Below are 16,226 nucleotides of genomic sequence, written 5' to 3' on the forward strand. Positions count from 1 at the left end.
TTAAAAAATAATATATATATATATATATATATATAAATATATATATATATATATTTTCTTTTGGATAGAGATACTCTTCAGGAGGTAACAGGAATACACTTTTCCAATGCATTCAAAAGGACCTCTTTTTGACTGTTACATTCTCCTCAGTTCATGCTGGAGTTGTCAGTGGTATTCTAGTTTTTCTAAGTGGCATTCTGCTCAGTTTTCTAAAGCTGTTGTGGTGATGTTCTCTGTCACTGTTGCTCATTGTTTCTGTAATTGTTTCAGTTCCTTTCAGGTGTGGATGCCTGGTGTAAAATGTGCAGCGAAGGAGGCCTCCCCTCAGAAATGCAAGATCTAGAGCTGGCCATCCATCATCATCAGTCTCTGTATGAACAAGTAACACAGGCCTACACAGAGGTATGTGCTTCCCAGAGGAGAACGTGTCTGCTAAATGCAAACAGATACTTGACTATGTTTGGGAAGTCAGCTTTTCTGAGGAGAAAAAAAAAAAAGTAGGTTTGCTTTCCGTTATTGCAACTCTTTCAAAGAAGTCAGGACTATCTACTCCCAGTCTGGGGACTCCCTGGAGTCTGCTTGCAGGGGACCACCACGACAAACTTAAAGACAAACCCTATATAGAAAAGATGAAGAATGTAAGTGATGTTGAATAGTAATGCTTTGTTTACTAAACAGCACGAATGATTTGGGTGTTAGTCATGAGAAAAAACAATTCTGGGTTGCAGTCATGAAGTGCAATTTCTAATACAATACTTGGGTTTCTCAGGAGCAGGAGGTTGTGTGAGCAAATGGAGAATGTTCCTATTGGCCTCTGGTTGGAACTGTGAATCTTTATGCACATGTCTAGTCAGAAACTAAGGTTCTCTGCACTTGAAAATATCTCTTAAAAAGTAATGTTTAAACTAGCATTAGTTTAGCAGCCTCAGTCGTAGCTTTTGTGAAATGAAAATTATTTAAAATACATTACAAAAGCGTCCTTTAATATGCATATTGCTTTTGCTGATGCTTCCTCAGAAAGCTATAAATTGTCACACACACAGCTGTTTAAAACATTTCTACATTATTTCTCTAAGCACGTTTTTAGGCATTCTGTAGAACTGCCAGAAAGGTTACAGTCTGTTATTTCCGAAATGTTCATTCCTTTGCCCATGGTTACGTAGAGAGCTGAAAAGCTTGGATTAGACTTTAGAGCCCTACCTCCTATCCATGTGCTCATTTCTCAGATCTAGACAATGTCTCTTGCCTATAGAATTAATGTTTCTTTCATAGGATCTCTCTGTGGTGGGATGAAAATTGTAGCTTTCACTTTCTTTTCCTACAGCGTCATTGAAAATCTCTTTCTATTTCTGTAATAGTAAGATATTTGTTATATAATGGATATTCATTGGAATAAACCTTTAAATCTGGATATACAGGCCTTTTCTGTCCTGTTATAGAGTACAAGGAAACATTTTAGATATTTTGCAGGGGTGTAAGAAGAGATGCCCAAAGAATCTTAGGGAAACTTTATTTTTCTTTTTACCATGGTTGTAGCTGTAATTATTTGCCTCCTTCCTTTATTGACTATGAGTGAAGCTTGGAAACATTGAAAGCAGAGATCGTAGGCTTGATGTGCAACCCACAGCCAAGCAATTCCTTCTTCTTGCTGCTAATACCAAGTGGGGCTGCTGGCAGAACAGGCCTTCCTTCTGAAAATGAAGTGATGCTCTTGCTTTTACTTTCGGTAGAACTGTGCTTAAGGGAAGAGGCACACATCAGCAGTATGCATTTGGAAGCTTCTTCTGACACAGGAGGAGGTTCCATAAATGTCTCAAGCCAGACTGTTTATATTGCTCCACCAGTATCTCTTGTAGCTGAACAGCAGCATTTCTGTACTATTAAAAATAAGGGGGGGAAAAATGGTCAAATTTCCTTTGACAGGTACAACACTGTCACTTAGAGATCACAGGGACTGCAAGTTAGGCTGAGTGCGGGTCCATTAAGTTTAAAACTTTTGCTATACCTCTTAAAAATGTGTTGTATGTGAGATGTAAATGCGACTGAACTGTGTTCTTTATGACCCAAGATTCTTTGACCTTGCACAATCCTTGAAAAATCCAGAATATTCACGTGAAAAGAGATGTGATATGTTTTTTGCAAAACAAAGGGGAAGGTCAAAGTAGCTAGAAAAGCAGAGATAGCTCCTCCATTTGTGAAGCTGTTCCCTTCCTTTCTGTAAAATGTAGAAGATATGAAATCCTGGAATATGTATGAAGTCTTTGGAAATATTGAGCATCACTGGTTGTCTATCACTATGCTGCTTGGCATATGCTTGTAGATTGCCTTCAGTGTGACAGGACAAGCTTGTAGGCTATAGAGCCAGAGAATATTTCTAACTGCCTCTCCTATATGTTAATGATTATTAGCAGAACAACTTGGGCACTTAATATCTGGCATTTATCTCTGGCTGTGCAGACAACGACTGCAAGGTTATCTGTCAGGGAAAAATCTTAACTGGTAATCTCTGAGGCTCTTCAGACAGACAACAGGACCAAATACTTGATGGGATAGATTCAGACCAACTGAAAACCCAAATGGTGGGATCAGGCCTGTAGTGAATTCATACAGTGAAGTTAGTCAGTGGAAAGAATGAGTTTCAGGTCTAATAAGCTGCTCACACATGTGCGCATGGCCTTGATTCCCTATTCCCAGTGACTGGATTGTTGCTAATTATCTTCTCACAGATAAAATAGGATGCAGCCTGCCATGCCTCCTTCCCTGCCTAGATGCTGCTGCTTCCTGCCTAGCAGCCATTGCCACCTCCACTGGGTTGCCAAGGAAACACCTGTGCCTCAGTGTTCCCTGCTAAAATCCACCCCCCGTATTCCCACTGTGCACTGCTGTGGCTGTGACTGCTCCCTCTGTGACCCCAGCAGGCTTCAGCCTGTGCAGATTGCTCCAGCTGCTTTTTGGCTGCAACCAAATCTGAGAATGGAAAGCCTCTCCCTGCAGGCTCTCCATTTATTCCTGATCTAATTCCAAATTATCTTGAATATTTAAAAAAAAATCTCCAAGGATCCCACCTAATAGTCACCGCCTAAGCCCCCCCCTTAATGTGTTGAGAATTGACTCCCAGTTCTGCCAGTATAATTCTCAGAGGCTCTCTTCATTTTTTTTGCAATTGCACCGCACATCTACTACTCTAACAGCCTGGGATGCAGCATGGCTTGCCAAAAGACTCAGATTTGGGATTCATGCGCATTTGCTACATTTGACTGAGCAACTATAATATGAAGATAAATGAGACCTGAAAATCCTTGCGACATGTTTGAACTTCACTAATGAACTTCAATATCCAAACTGGATTGAAAGCATTCTTCAAACCATTCTCTAGCAGAGTTGGTGGCTGTGATTGCGTAGAAATAAAAACACGTTCCCAGGAAACCTCATCATTTCTCTGCAGTTTGTTTCTGAGGGAAAGGAGGAGAGTGGGCTGAGAAAAGAGAGGGATTCCAGTAGTGTCATTATCAAATGTTTCTGTTGAGCAAAATATTTCAAGTTCGCAATCCATAGCTCAAAAACATTTCAAGGCGGCGTTTTTTAGAGAACTATGCAAGTATACACTTTTTAAGATGTTTTTGTTAGGATAGTGTGTTTTTTTTTTTTGTATGAGTATATTCTGGCTATTAAACAAAATCTAGCATTCTATTTTTTTAATGCCCGAATGCCTTTGCATCTGCAACTGTTTTTCAGTACGCACAAAAAAAGATTGCACATGTGCAGAGGACATTTGCCTCCAGGCTTTGTAGCCCATTGAAACTGGAGGCTACAGATGCCTCTGAGCGCTTCTGGGGAACAGTAGAGTCAACCATCCTATCCTCATTTCACTGCCACGGAATGAAATACAGAATTGGAATGTCACACCTCAGAAGGTATATTCCTACTTAGTAATCTTAGGATGAAAGGACTTTCCCTTATCATACAGAATATGAATGACTCTGCCATCTGTGGTTTTCTTAAAATGCCACCTTCTCATATAAATAGGCCCCTACTGCAAATGCCACCTGTCATCACCTGGTGCATGTCAGGAATTCTCAGTGCCCATGTGTCAGAACATAACATCGTTTGGGATTGCTGTGTCTGTGCCGTCCCAGCAGAGCGGTACGTGTGCTGCTGCTGAGTGACACAGCAGGCCCATGAGGAAGCGAAGGCAGCGCTGCATGTGCAAGTACAAGTCAAATAGAGATGTAATGAGGGCTTTCTTCTTTTTTGGCTAAAATAAGGAAGAGACACGAGGAAAGAAAAGAAAAAAATCAGTGAGGTTGTTCGTTCTCAGCTCTTGAATCTTCAGCTCAGTGAAGGAGACTTGTTTCTTCACTCAGGTGAGCCAGGATGGAAAAGCCTTGCTGGATGTCCTACAGCGTCCCTTGAGCCCTGGGAATTCAGAATCCCTCACTGCTACTGCAAACTACTCCAAAGCTGTGCACCAGGTACTGGACGTGGTACATGAGGTCCTGCATCACCAGCGGCGCCTGGAGAGCATCTGGCAGCACCGAAAGGTCCGGCTGCACCAAAGGCTGCAGCTCTGCGTTTTCCAGCAGGATGTTCAACAGGTAAAGCTGTTACTAAAGGAGATAAAGAATGATCCTTTCTTTGCAGCTGTAAAGATAGTTTGGTGACTTATCTGGAGGGTATTGCTACTAGCTGGATTATACACATTGCTCTGTCTATGCTAAAATACTGATGCACCTCTCAGTTTCACATTAGAAACCATCAGTCAGTCTGCTGATTATTGATCAGTCCATTCCCTACAGGTATGTGACACTATTTTCAGTGGTTAATTTTTCACAAGTGAGCAGTTGGCTGCAGGTGCTTTACTGTTCCTTAGAAAACAGTGTTTAATAGAAGAATAAGGATTTCAAGTGTAGAAAGCAATTGAACTGCAGTGTGTTTCATCTTCCTGTGTGGAAGGAGTACTGATACAGATCTTACAGTGGTGGTGTTTGGATGATCTTTGCATTATTACCATTTATGCAGGGCAGGTGCCTGTGCTATTAACTAGTAGGCCTAAATGAGCTGTACCCCCTGAATGTACAGAGCCCACAACACAGTAACAGCTCATACCATACAGGCTCACCTCTAAGAACTCAGGCTGCAGGTAAATAACATTTGTCTCGCAAAGGAAGCCATCTGATTACACACAGCAGTACGTAGGAGATGCCATTGTTGTAGCTGCTAAATATGCAAACACAGTCAACAGATGCTACAGGACTCTGCTGGTTCAGAAAGGTGTGGTTTGTTTATGGGCCCCTGTACAGCCTGAAACAGATGTTGATAGCAATATGGTACTTGCTTTAAATGAAGAGGCTGAACACTCTAATTGTGTTTATGGAGCATTCTAATGTCCCTGGGGTTCCTTATGTCTTTGCCTTCCTCCCAGTGAAACACAAGGGAGAGACAGAGCAACAGGGCTGTTGTATGCAGAATAGACAAGAACCAGCAAGGAGGAGAGACAGGCAACTTGTATGTAACACACGTTTGTGACTATGGCTGAAGTGCACCAGAACAGGCAGATCTGTGTCTGCAGATACCCCTTGCAAATGTGTGACCATTTATTTGGTAGTCTTGAAGCTTGCAGAACTTCTACTTGCTCAGTCTTTCCCTATAAAACCACACCAATATTCATGCTGTATATATAATTTAGACTGAGATTTTATGTAACAGATGCTTAATTAAAGCAACTTCACTTTCATTATGTATCAGCAAATGCTTTGTGGTAATGAAATTCATAAGCCATATATTAAGTAGAGCACATAACTGGAATTCAACTAGAATACTCTCTACAAACTATATGATCTTTCAAGTATTTTTTAATACATTTCTGGGGTTAAAATATCTAAGAACAAGGTATTGTGAATTCTGATATCTTTACATTTTTTCCGATTATAATGTTTAATGTTGATAGGAATCCTTATTAGCTTAGGTGTTCTTCGTCTCCTAGGGTGATTTATAATTCTGTTCAATCATTCCATCCAAACTTCTTCTCTTACATCTTTTGAAATGTGTAGAAATGCTTATGCAGTTCACTCAAGAAACCCACTTGGGACTTTAAATTCCCACTTATGCAGGGCAGTGAGTCTTTGTCACTGGTTTCAAAAGGAATGATGTCTTCTGTGTGTAATGCAACTTTTTTTTTTTTTTTGTAAAGGAGAGAAGCAAGTAGTAAGTGTCAGTGAAATACAGTTACTTAAGACAGCATCACTCTCTGTGTCAGTTCTGTTGGCAACAGTCTTTCCAAATTTTTCTTTTAATGTGTAGTTATCTAGGAAGCAACAACTTGATGACAGACATGTTTCTGTCCCAACACACACTTAAATCTCTTCATCCTGCTTAGAAAGTAGAGATGAATCATTCTATTCACCGAACAGCTGTACTATTCAAGATAAATGCTTTGTAACTCATAAATGAAATTATTAGCTGAACAGAAATATGAAGTGGAGATTCCATGAGGAGGAGGAAGATATCTCTGAGTATGTTGGCCTTTCTTTGTTTGTTTTTCAGTAATCACTTCTTATGTGCAATTTCTATTATGCTTACTTTTTAAATTACCCATCAGCTTGCAGGTGTAGCTGTCAATTAGCAAGTGGTCACTAGCCAGAAGTAACACTTATCCATAATCATTTGCTGCCTTGTCAAAATTTAGTAACCTAAAGATGTCTAGCTTCTTCTGAATTCAAATCTACAAAGAGGATGTGGGAGAACAAATCCTGACAGGAGAGACCTGGGTTTGTTAGTTTGCTGTCTTCTAGACCAGTAATGATACAGTGCAGATTCTTTTAGAAAGATGATCCTCTTCCCTCTCCACCCAGCTCAAGATTAAGCATGCTATCACACTGCAACTTTATCAGGTTTTCATAGAGAGATCTTGCTACTGGCTAGCTGGATGAAAGCTTTATGTAGGTCGAGTGTGTCTCTTTTAGGCTGAATTTAAGGGTTAAGCTGTGTTAAATGGGATTTGTTCACTTAGGATCATAGCATCAATAAGGTTGGAAAGGAGCACTAAGATCATCTTGTCCAATCCCAACCTGTGTCCTTCAGTGCTACATCTCCATGGTTCCTGAACACATACAGGGATGGTGGCTCCACCGCTTCATTCTCAGTGTCTTTAATGCCATTCACAAGAGCAGAGTACGCACTGTATGCATTACTGGCAGGTCATAGCAGTGATCTGGGATAGTTTCCTACCGACGAGGAAGTAGTCTACTTTGATTTAAGTTTGAATTGGACAAAGTACTGAAAGATATAAATTAAAAGAGAAAAGTTATTTGTATTCTGAGATAGAAAGTCAGGCGACCTTGCAGCCATTTCATAATCAAAACAGAAGTTGTGCTGTAGGAAAAAAAAAAAAGAAAAAAAAAGAAAGTTTAAATAAACACAGAAGATTGCCAAGTTATGATACAAATATAAATGTTATGCTATAAAATGTCTGATGGTGTTACGTAGTGCTTAATAACATTTTTGAGGATTTGCTATTAAATCTGTATTTTAATATATGACATCAATTTACTCGAGTGAAGGCAAATAATGGTATGCTAAGAAAAATGAGTTGTAAATATATAGCATTTTAAAGATGAAAAGTAAAGAAATGGAGTGAAACTTCATTTCAGCATTCATAGGAAACAGAGCACCATTCGCACAACAGAGAGAGGAGATAATTTGTGAGCAGTTAAGAGGCTCTACGCAGGTATTAACTAACTAGCAACTCTTTTAACACCAGAAGTATTTGGGATCATTATAAAATATGTGAGACTGCCAAGTGTGTAAGATACTTCATTGCTTCAGTTGCTTTTTAGAAGTTCTCTACCATTTCAGATAGGGATGAGCTGCTCTCTTTGATCTCTCAAGCACAGCAGTGGGAGGAGGTGCTGAGATTGCCCTGCAAGGGAGAGAAAAAGTCCCGTTGACATCCATACTGTTATTCTGAAATTGTTACTTTTTTTTTGTCGCATTTATGGCAGCTCTTCCTTTTTGTCACTCTCTGGTGTTGTAATTGCGGGATACTTACCAGCATATTTACACCATTTCAATTCCTGTTGAAAATTGGAATTATTCTCACACCATCTCCAATTTTGCCTCCCTCCCCCCTGTTTTCTGATTTTTCCCCATCTTCATCTTTCCATTTTTAATATGTTCCCTTTGCTCTCATGAACAGCAGATGTTACCAAGCAGCCTTAGAAATAGCTGGAGTAAGTTTATAACATTGTTCTTCACCCCCATAGCCTTGTCTTATCCTCTTGGTTTAATATGGGCAAGAATTTTGTCTGAATTCTGTCACTTCATAGACTGACCCTGCGAAAGGATCATTTCCGATGTCATTTACTTGGACTTGAGCAAAGTCTTTGACATGGTCCCCCACCACACCTTTATCTCCAAATTGGAGGGGTGTGGATTTGATGGATAAGAAATTGGTTGAAAGGCCGCAGACAGGGGGTGGTCATCAATGGTTCTATGTCCAGGTGGAGGCCAGTAATGACCGGCATCTCCCAGGGGTCTGTCTTGGGACTGGTGCTCTTTAACATCTTTATCAATGACATAGACGACAGAATTGAGTGCACCCTCAGCAAGTTTGCTGACGACACCAAGCTGAGTGGTGCGGTTGACACGGTGGAAGGAAGGGATGTCATTCAGAAGGACCTCAACAGACTTGAAAGATGGGCCCGGGTGAACCTAATGAGGTTCAACACAGCAAAGTGCAAGGTTTTACATTTGGGCCAGAGGAATCCCAGGCATCCATACAGACTGGAAAGAGCAGTCCTTGAGAGCAGCCCTGCAGAGAAGGACCTGAGGGTCCCATTGGATGAAAAACTAACATGAGGCAGCAGTGTACTCTTGCAACTCAGAAAGCAAATGGTATCCTGGGCTCCATCAGAAGAGGAGTGGCCAGCAGGGACAGGGAGGTGATTGTCCCTCTCTACTCTGCTCTTGTTGAGGCCGCATCTGGAGTACTGTGTCCAGGTCTGGAGCCCCCACTATAAGAAAGACAGAGCTGTTGGAGAGGGTCCAGAGGAGAGCCACAAAGATGATCGGGACTGGAGCACCTCCCTTACGAAGACAGGCTGAGGGAGCTGGGCTTGTTCAGCCTGGAGAAAAGAAGGCTGCGGGGTGACCTGATTGCAGCCTCTCAGTACCTAAAGGGAGCCTACAAACAGGAGGGAAACCAACTCTTTGAAAGGGTAGATAACAGCAGGACAAGGGGAAATGGTTTTTTAAGTTGAGGGAGGGAAGATTTAGGTTGGATGTCGGGAGGAAGTTCTTTACAGAGAGAGTGGTGAGGTGCTGGAACAGGCTGCCCAAAGAGGTTGTGGATGCCCCATCCTGGAGGTGTTCAAGGCCAGATTGGATGGGGCCCTGGGCAACCTGCTCTATTATTAAATATGGAGGTTGGTGGCCCTGCATGTGGCAGGGTGTTGGAGATTCATGATCCTTGAGGTCCCTTCCAACCCTAGCCATTCTGTGATTCTGTGACCCAAATGATGCTGTAAAGCCTGAAGCATACCTATAAAAGTAAAAGGAAAATGGATACCCATCAGATACGTTGTTGAAATGGTCTGTGCATGCCTTGAACTTGGAATTTTAAAGCACCTTGGTGGAAGAAAAGCCAAACTTCAGCTCTCGTTCTGCAGGCTTCATTCCTTCTCATGTAAATTCTCAGTCTTTGCACCCACTCATTCATCCAGGCATGCACACTGACACTCAGCCTGACACAACCAGCTTTTTTCTCTACAGATTCACACAGTTCTCCCAGGGCCACTGCTGATGCTGCCTCCTTCTTGCTTTGCTTTGGTTGTGATTGCTGCCTGTAAAGGAGGAACTGGAAAATAGGTGGATGTAGAAGTTCCATCTGCACTGGTGAAGTTTTTTGGCGTTTTACAATGCCTTGAGTTGTCTGGGCTGGAAAAATGGAACAGCCTGCTTTTGCCCACTGAACACCAGTGGCAAACCACAAGGTATCAGTCACTAGTGAACCCCTACTGGCAAATGGGAGCTATTTACTGAGAAAGCTAGGACTTTTGCCATGCCAGCCATAGTGATGACTCAAATCCTTTTTGTTATTAAAAAAAGGTCATGCTATCTATGCCAGTGTCAAGTTCACCTGGGTTTCTCTAAATTTGTGGATCTGTGTCCTGTTGGCTTTGTGCCCAGAGACATTAATGAACATAGTTTTTGTTTCCTTGTGTGGTTATCTGCCTCTGGTGATGGATCAAAAGGCCATGTGGCCACTCTGATATCATTACATATACCAGCTGCCATTGCTGTAGGAGACTGCAAAGTATTGCAGAGGAAAGGCTGTCTCTCTTTGTATCCAAGCACTTTAACTTGTGTCTGGCTTTTACTGGCTGAGAAACCAGATCATGTTCTGATCCTGACATCACTTGTATGGAGAAAAATGTCCTGCCAACATCTGTCTGCCTCCATACGCTATCAGAACGGTGAACAATTCATGTGATCCATGTGATCTGTGTAGTCCATTTACAGAAGAATGCTAGGATATTTGAGGGAGTTCATGATTCATTTAGCTTTCACACAAGATTGTAGAGGATTAGCTCTGTGCATCTCCCACACATGCACGAATACACTTGGTTGTTTTGATTACTTCAAAATGGAATGGAGAGTTTTCCAAAATTCTGTAGTTTTCCATCTAGTCATAGTTTCTTTCAAAGGCAGAAGAAATCAGACTATATATCTCCTTTCATGTTTTGTTTACAGTAAGTGCCTTCACTGGGTCTTGTAAAACAAGAGATTTATTTGCAAAAAATAACAAAGAAGAAAGAATATTATAATCAAGTCCATATTATATTTTTGACCACATGATTTCAGCCACAGGATTCTGCAGAAATACACATGATCTGTGTGCCATCTGAGTGGATTTAGCTCACAAATAATAGCTACCACCGCCAGATAAGTAATTAAAACATTAAAATTAAAAGCATTCCAGATGATTTTCACAGCACCTTTGGTAAATTTATCAGATAGTGAAATGTACTTATGTTTAAGTTGTCGAAGTATTACTGGTGTACTTTCTCAGAGTGTGGAAGGTACGTGGGCCCTTCCATTACTTCCCTTACGGTTGAAAAGGTACTTGGTAGTGAGTAGAGGTTTTAACTCTAGTTGTGTTGTCTCATGATATTAATGATTAAGGAACTCAGGAGCCAATAGTGGTAAAATTACTTGGCAACCTTATCTCAATGGGGAAATAACAGGAGAGAAAACAATTGTTTATCCATAACTGAGGGAACAAATATCTCTGCTTTTATGCTGAATAAACCTGTCATTCCAGCAACGGTTAAGGCCAGGGTGTCCACACCTGGATAATTATATAAAGATTTCACCACGGAGTTCTGATAGGTGACAGTAAAGCTTCAGCCTATGTGTGTCTAAAGGGCTAACTTAGTGGGACCTGCACATGTTTACAAACCCACATTATGTCCCTAACAGCCTCTCACTAAGTGCTAGCCTGGTTTATTATTGGTGCAATAAAGGACAGAAGACTGAAATGAAAGGATGTTTGTTTGTTTGTTTCCACCTCCTTTTTGTCGCAGACCATGCAACAAAGCATATTGGCAACTGCTTCTTTAGAGCAATTTTCATTCAGTTTTTTAATCCTGCTAAAGGAATTGTCACCTTTTCAGTCACTAGGAGCTCAGATCTAAGCAGGGATGGGATTTGTGGCCCCACTCATCTTCTGAAGAGGATTGACAGGCACCCAACATTAACAGTGATTTGAAAATAAAATGGTGTTATGTTTGTGCTGATTAGTATCATGCACACAGTACAAAATTAATTAATAATGACACAGACATTTAATTAACACAAGGGTTTGTGTTTCTGCCCTGCTAGTCAGACTTAGCCCCTTTAACCACTGATCAGTGTCTGGTGTAAGAACACCTTGAAGATGTCTCAGGCTATCAGCCTAAGAAGTTAATCACTTTAAATACTTCAAAGTCACATGGGGGAGAGAGAGTTCTGTTCTGAACTTCTGACAATCCTTTTTAAATATAGATCATTATTATCTTGTACTTCTTCTGCCAAAAGTCTTCACAAAGAACTATAGGTTTAAATTATTATATTTTCATTTAATGATATTTATTCAGGAAATTCCTTAAGGCTTGTTGATTAACAGTGCTGTATCCTCTGCATAATTTGATTTAAAGTATAATTTGAAATTATCTGGAATCAACCTTTTATCTTTCCTCTTCTGTATAGTTATTAAGCTGAGCAGACAATTGTTCTTTGTGCTTTTAAAGAGTCACTGATTAAAAAATAATAATGATCACTTTTTAATTTCCACGCAGAGCAGCAGTGCTAGGGATATCAAACTTCAGGGGCCAGCTTCAGTTACTAACTGAAGTTTACTTAGCATTGATGTAAGAGCAGTGGAGGAACGCTTTGATGAGCTCCACAGCTGTCTTGGGAAATGGGATCTGAAGAAATCTGAACCAGCCAGCTTGATCTCTGAACCTACCGAAGTGAGAAGAGGAACTGGGGGGGAAAAAAAGCCCTTGTGCTCCAAAAGGTGTTTTTCTTGTTTGGGGTACTGTCTCTCCTTCAAGACCTGACTGTTATAGATGGGTGTGTTTTGCTGCTTTCTCAACTGGAGATGTTTGGATTCTTACTGAGAGTTTAGGAACCTCTGGGAAGGACTTCTAAAAACTCTTGGAAATCCTACTGATTCCTGCAGGCTTTGAATCTGTCTCGCAGGGAATGAAGAGGATGACATTTGTTGTATGCAGAAGAGGAAAAGGTGATAGAATGATACACTCGATTCTTTGGAGGTAGAGGCAACTATCTGTTGTCTGAATTTATCTTGCTTGTCTTCAAGATTGAAACTGAATTATACAAGTCAGGAGCCTAATGCACAGTCTCCTTTTATAGTAGTGGAGAGACACTGGCATCTTCAGGGAATGACTCAGTCTGTCTAGGATCTGAACTGTATGTTGGATAATTCCCTCTCATACTGTCACTGTCAGGGAAAATAATGAGAAAGTAGGCTGCTCAGACCGTCCTTCAATGTACTGCCTGATGTTGGGTGACATGGATTAGGATGCAAGAGCCCAATTCTGTATGGTTCTGAGCACCTCCTGCCAACATTCTAGGCATCTCAGTGCCTTTCTGATCCAGGAGTTGCTCTGCAGCAAATTTGAGAAGTCAGTCCCAGTGCTAAAATTTGCTGGGTTTACTCTTAAGCAGAATTGTCCTCCTTATATAGTGTATCCTCTTTGTTTATTTCTATCTTAGGATTGTTTGCGTGTCAGCATCCCTGAAAATACAATGTTTGGTTTATTGTTTTTGAAAGGCATTGTTGGCTTTCATTCTCATAGCAGAAGAGGAGAAAAAATCAGACTTGTCTGTTACTGATTAGGCCCGCAAAAATAGTAAGGCTGCAGTGGTGAAAAAAATGGAAAGAGAATTTTCTCCAGAAATATACTTGTTTTTTTCCTAGAATGAGAAATAGTCACTAAGGACACAGAGAAAAATAAGATCTCTGGATATTGTCACTCAGGACAGAGAGAAAAATAAGGCCTCTGAATAAATGTAAGCTGGAATGCAAGAGGCTTTTTCCCCTGCATCTTTAAGGAGTAACAATAACAGTAGTACTTCTTGCTTACTGTGGTTTCTTTCATCTCAGGATTATGGGTCTTCTCAAAGGTTGACGTTAAGCAACTTGCCAAAGGTCACTGAAAGCTTCATGGCTAGAGCTCCTCATGTCAGGATGTCTGATTCACAAATCCCTTTTCTAAATCTTCAAAGTCATTGCTACTCTAGGTTTACCCCTTATGAGATTCTCTTACAAGATTTATTTGGACTATGTAAAAATGAAATAAAAATGAAACAAGGGTCTGTTATGCTAAGAAATAAATATGCTATTTTGGGCATTGGTTTAGGAGTCTAAAATGGGCATTCTTTTCTACTCCGTTTGTTTCCTGTGTTCTTCCCTCCCAGTTACCTCTTCACGTGGTCTCTCATCTCTTTCATGATCCAGCCTGTCACTCAAAGTGATCAATCCTCTTTCATATTGCTTTTGACTGATGGCCAACAAAAGGTATTTTCATTTGTGAGTTTAAAAAAACCAAAAAAAACAGCCAGACAAGAAAGAGAGTAATGATAGGTGGTTCCTAAAGCATAACCTTAACTGTGTTTTCCCACAGGAGCAGCTGTTCAGCCAGCTAGTTACTTTCTGCCTCTGGCGATGAACTGTGCTCATGATTTGAGATTATGAAGAATTACTGGGTAGCAAGGCCCGATGTAGGCTGAGCAGATCTGGCTCAGGACCTGTTTCTGCTAGCTGCTCCTCTCCAGCTTAGTCATTCCTGCTACTTCCATCGCACTCCTTCCAGCAGCTCTACCCTACCCATGGTGCAAACTGCTTCCCCTTGCTCTGCCTCATACAGCTGTGCTCAGAGCTCTTTGCCCTGTTAGCCTCTCTGGTCTGTAGAATCAGTGATCGTAGGTTGGAAAGACTACGTAAGTTTATGTAGTCCAGCCATCAGCCCATGCCTATGACTACTCTACACTGTCTCCCTCAGTGCCACATCCACCCTTTTCTTGAAAACCTCCAGGGATGGCGACTCCACCATCTCCCTAGGCAGTCTGTGCCAGTGTATCACCACTCCTTCTGAGAAGAGATTTTTCTTAATATCCATCCTGAACCTCCCTGGCACAACTTAAGGCCATTTCATCCTATTGCTGTTACCTGGGAGACTTCCACCTCACCACGGTCTCCTTCGGGGCTCTCTAAAGAATGATAAAGTCTCTCACAATCCTCCTCTTACCCAGGATGAACCATCCCTGACAACATTGCTGTGCCTTGTTTCAGCAGCTTCCCTGCCTAACTACCTACCAGAACTGGAAGGCTCTGGTATTTCTGTCCTTGGAAGACAGGTTGTGTACTATTTAAGACAGAACACAATGTTTTACCTCGCAGGAGGCTTTTAAGCAACTTCTTTTGTTTCATATTCCTCACAGAGAACTCTTAAAACAAAACCTCTTGTTTGTTTTTTGAAGTTGTGATCTTTGGATTGAAGTTCTGGAAGCCATTGCCTAGGCTGGGTGACCCCCAGGCACTTTTAGACAGAGCTATTGACCCAAATGCCTGCATACTATTACAACTGTAAGCATTCTTTTATGTTACGCTATGATTCCCTTTAAGAAAAATGTCCTTCAAATGTGGAATCATGTAAAACAAACATATTTCAGGCCTGTCCGCGGGTCTTTTATATTTCTCCTCCCTTTGCTCTGATAGTTCTTTACTTGTTTCTTCTTTCCTGCCTTTTGAGTTTTTGGATGGGATATGTGTTGAGGGATGGAGAAAATTACTTTTATTTTTGGCTTTAGTCACACACAAACATTTTGACCTTGAGATAGTTTCCTTCCCAAATCAGGATGAAAACTTAGAAGAAAAAAATCACAAAACAAACTTTTTTTTTCTTTTCCCTACAGCAAAAAGTAACTCTAAAAAAATCAAAACTGTATTTGGGGGATTGCTCGTGCTTGCTTGCTGCCTCAGGTTTTTCGCAGTGCGTGAGTTGCCAGGAATGCAGAAGAGTAGAAAGGTCAGGTTATCAGATGCCATATGCTGGGAGTCATAAAGCTAGGAGAAAAAAGATGTAAGAAAAAATAAGATTTTTCACAGAAAACCTCAGTTGTAGGGAAAGTGAATTTTTCATTATGAAAAGGTGCTGTCAAGGAATTTGTCACTGTCCTTCACACTGCCTACGAGTCTCATTCCTGGAGTCCTTTATGTGGCTTCTCTTCTCTCTTGAGCAGCTCAAGGTTGCTCCTTGATGAAAGGACTAAGTACAGTCCTGATAGTGCGTATGCCCCAATTTATTTTTACATCATCTCAACCCATCTGTAAGGAGACAGAGGACCCAGCATCCATTTGTTTGCCTCCCCACAAACAGCTCCTCGTTGTCTTATCGATGGCCTCCTTTGATCCATCTGTAAGGTCACTGGCCCTTCACCCTTCAAAACCTTTGGGAGATCCATTTTTGCTTTGACCTGTAGAAGAAATCAGCCATATGGTTATGGGTAGGTTACACAGCCGTGCAAACAGCCTGGGCTTTTTGTTTCAGTTCTCCTCTGTCTTTTGTGCCCCTGGTAGCTGGGAACTGCCAGGTTGAAGAACAGCCACTCTTGGCCTACAGGGCACTCTCTTTCATCCTTGTCCTCCGATATTTCCTTCT

General features: G+C 41.2%; 1 protein-coding gene across 1 annotated transcript in view; it reads left to right on the top strand.

The window, feature by feature from the left end:
* The window catches only part of LOC100549062 (kalirin-like), a 143,542-nt gene that overhangs the window by 903 nt on the left and 126,413 nt on the right, over window positions 1–16,226 (top strand). Inside the window, 2 exon segments of the mRNA XM_019617399.2 lie at window positions 271–402; window positions 4,365–4,595. Coding sequence (XP_019472944.1) covers window positions 271–402; window positions 4,365–4,595 — 363 coding nt within the window.

This window comes from Meleagris gallopavo, chromosome 7 (genome assembly GCF_000146605.3).
Source record: "Meleagris gallopavo isolate NT-WF06-2002-E0010 breed Aviagen turkey brand Nicholas breeding stock chromosome 7, Turkey_5.1, whole genome shotgun sequence".
Classification (NCBI taxonomy): domain Eukaryota; kingdom Metazoa; phylum Chordata; class Aves; order Galliformes; family Phasianidae; genus Meleagris; species Meleagris gallopavo.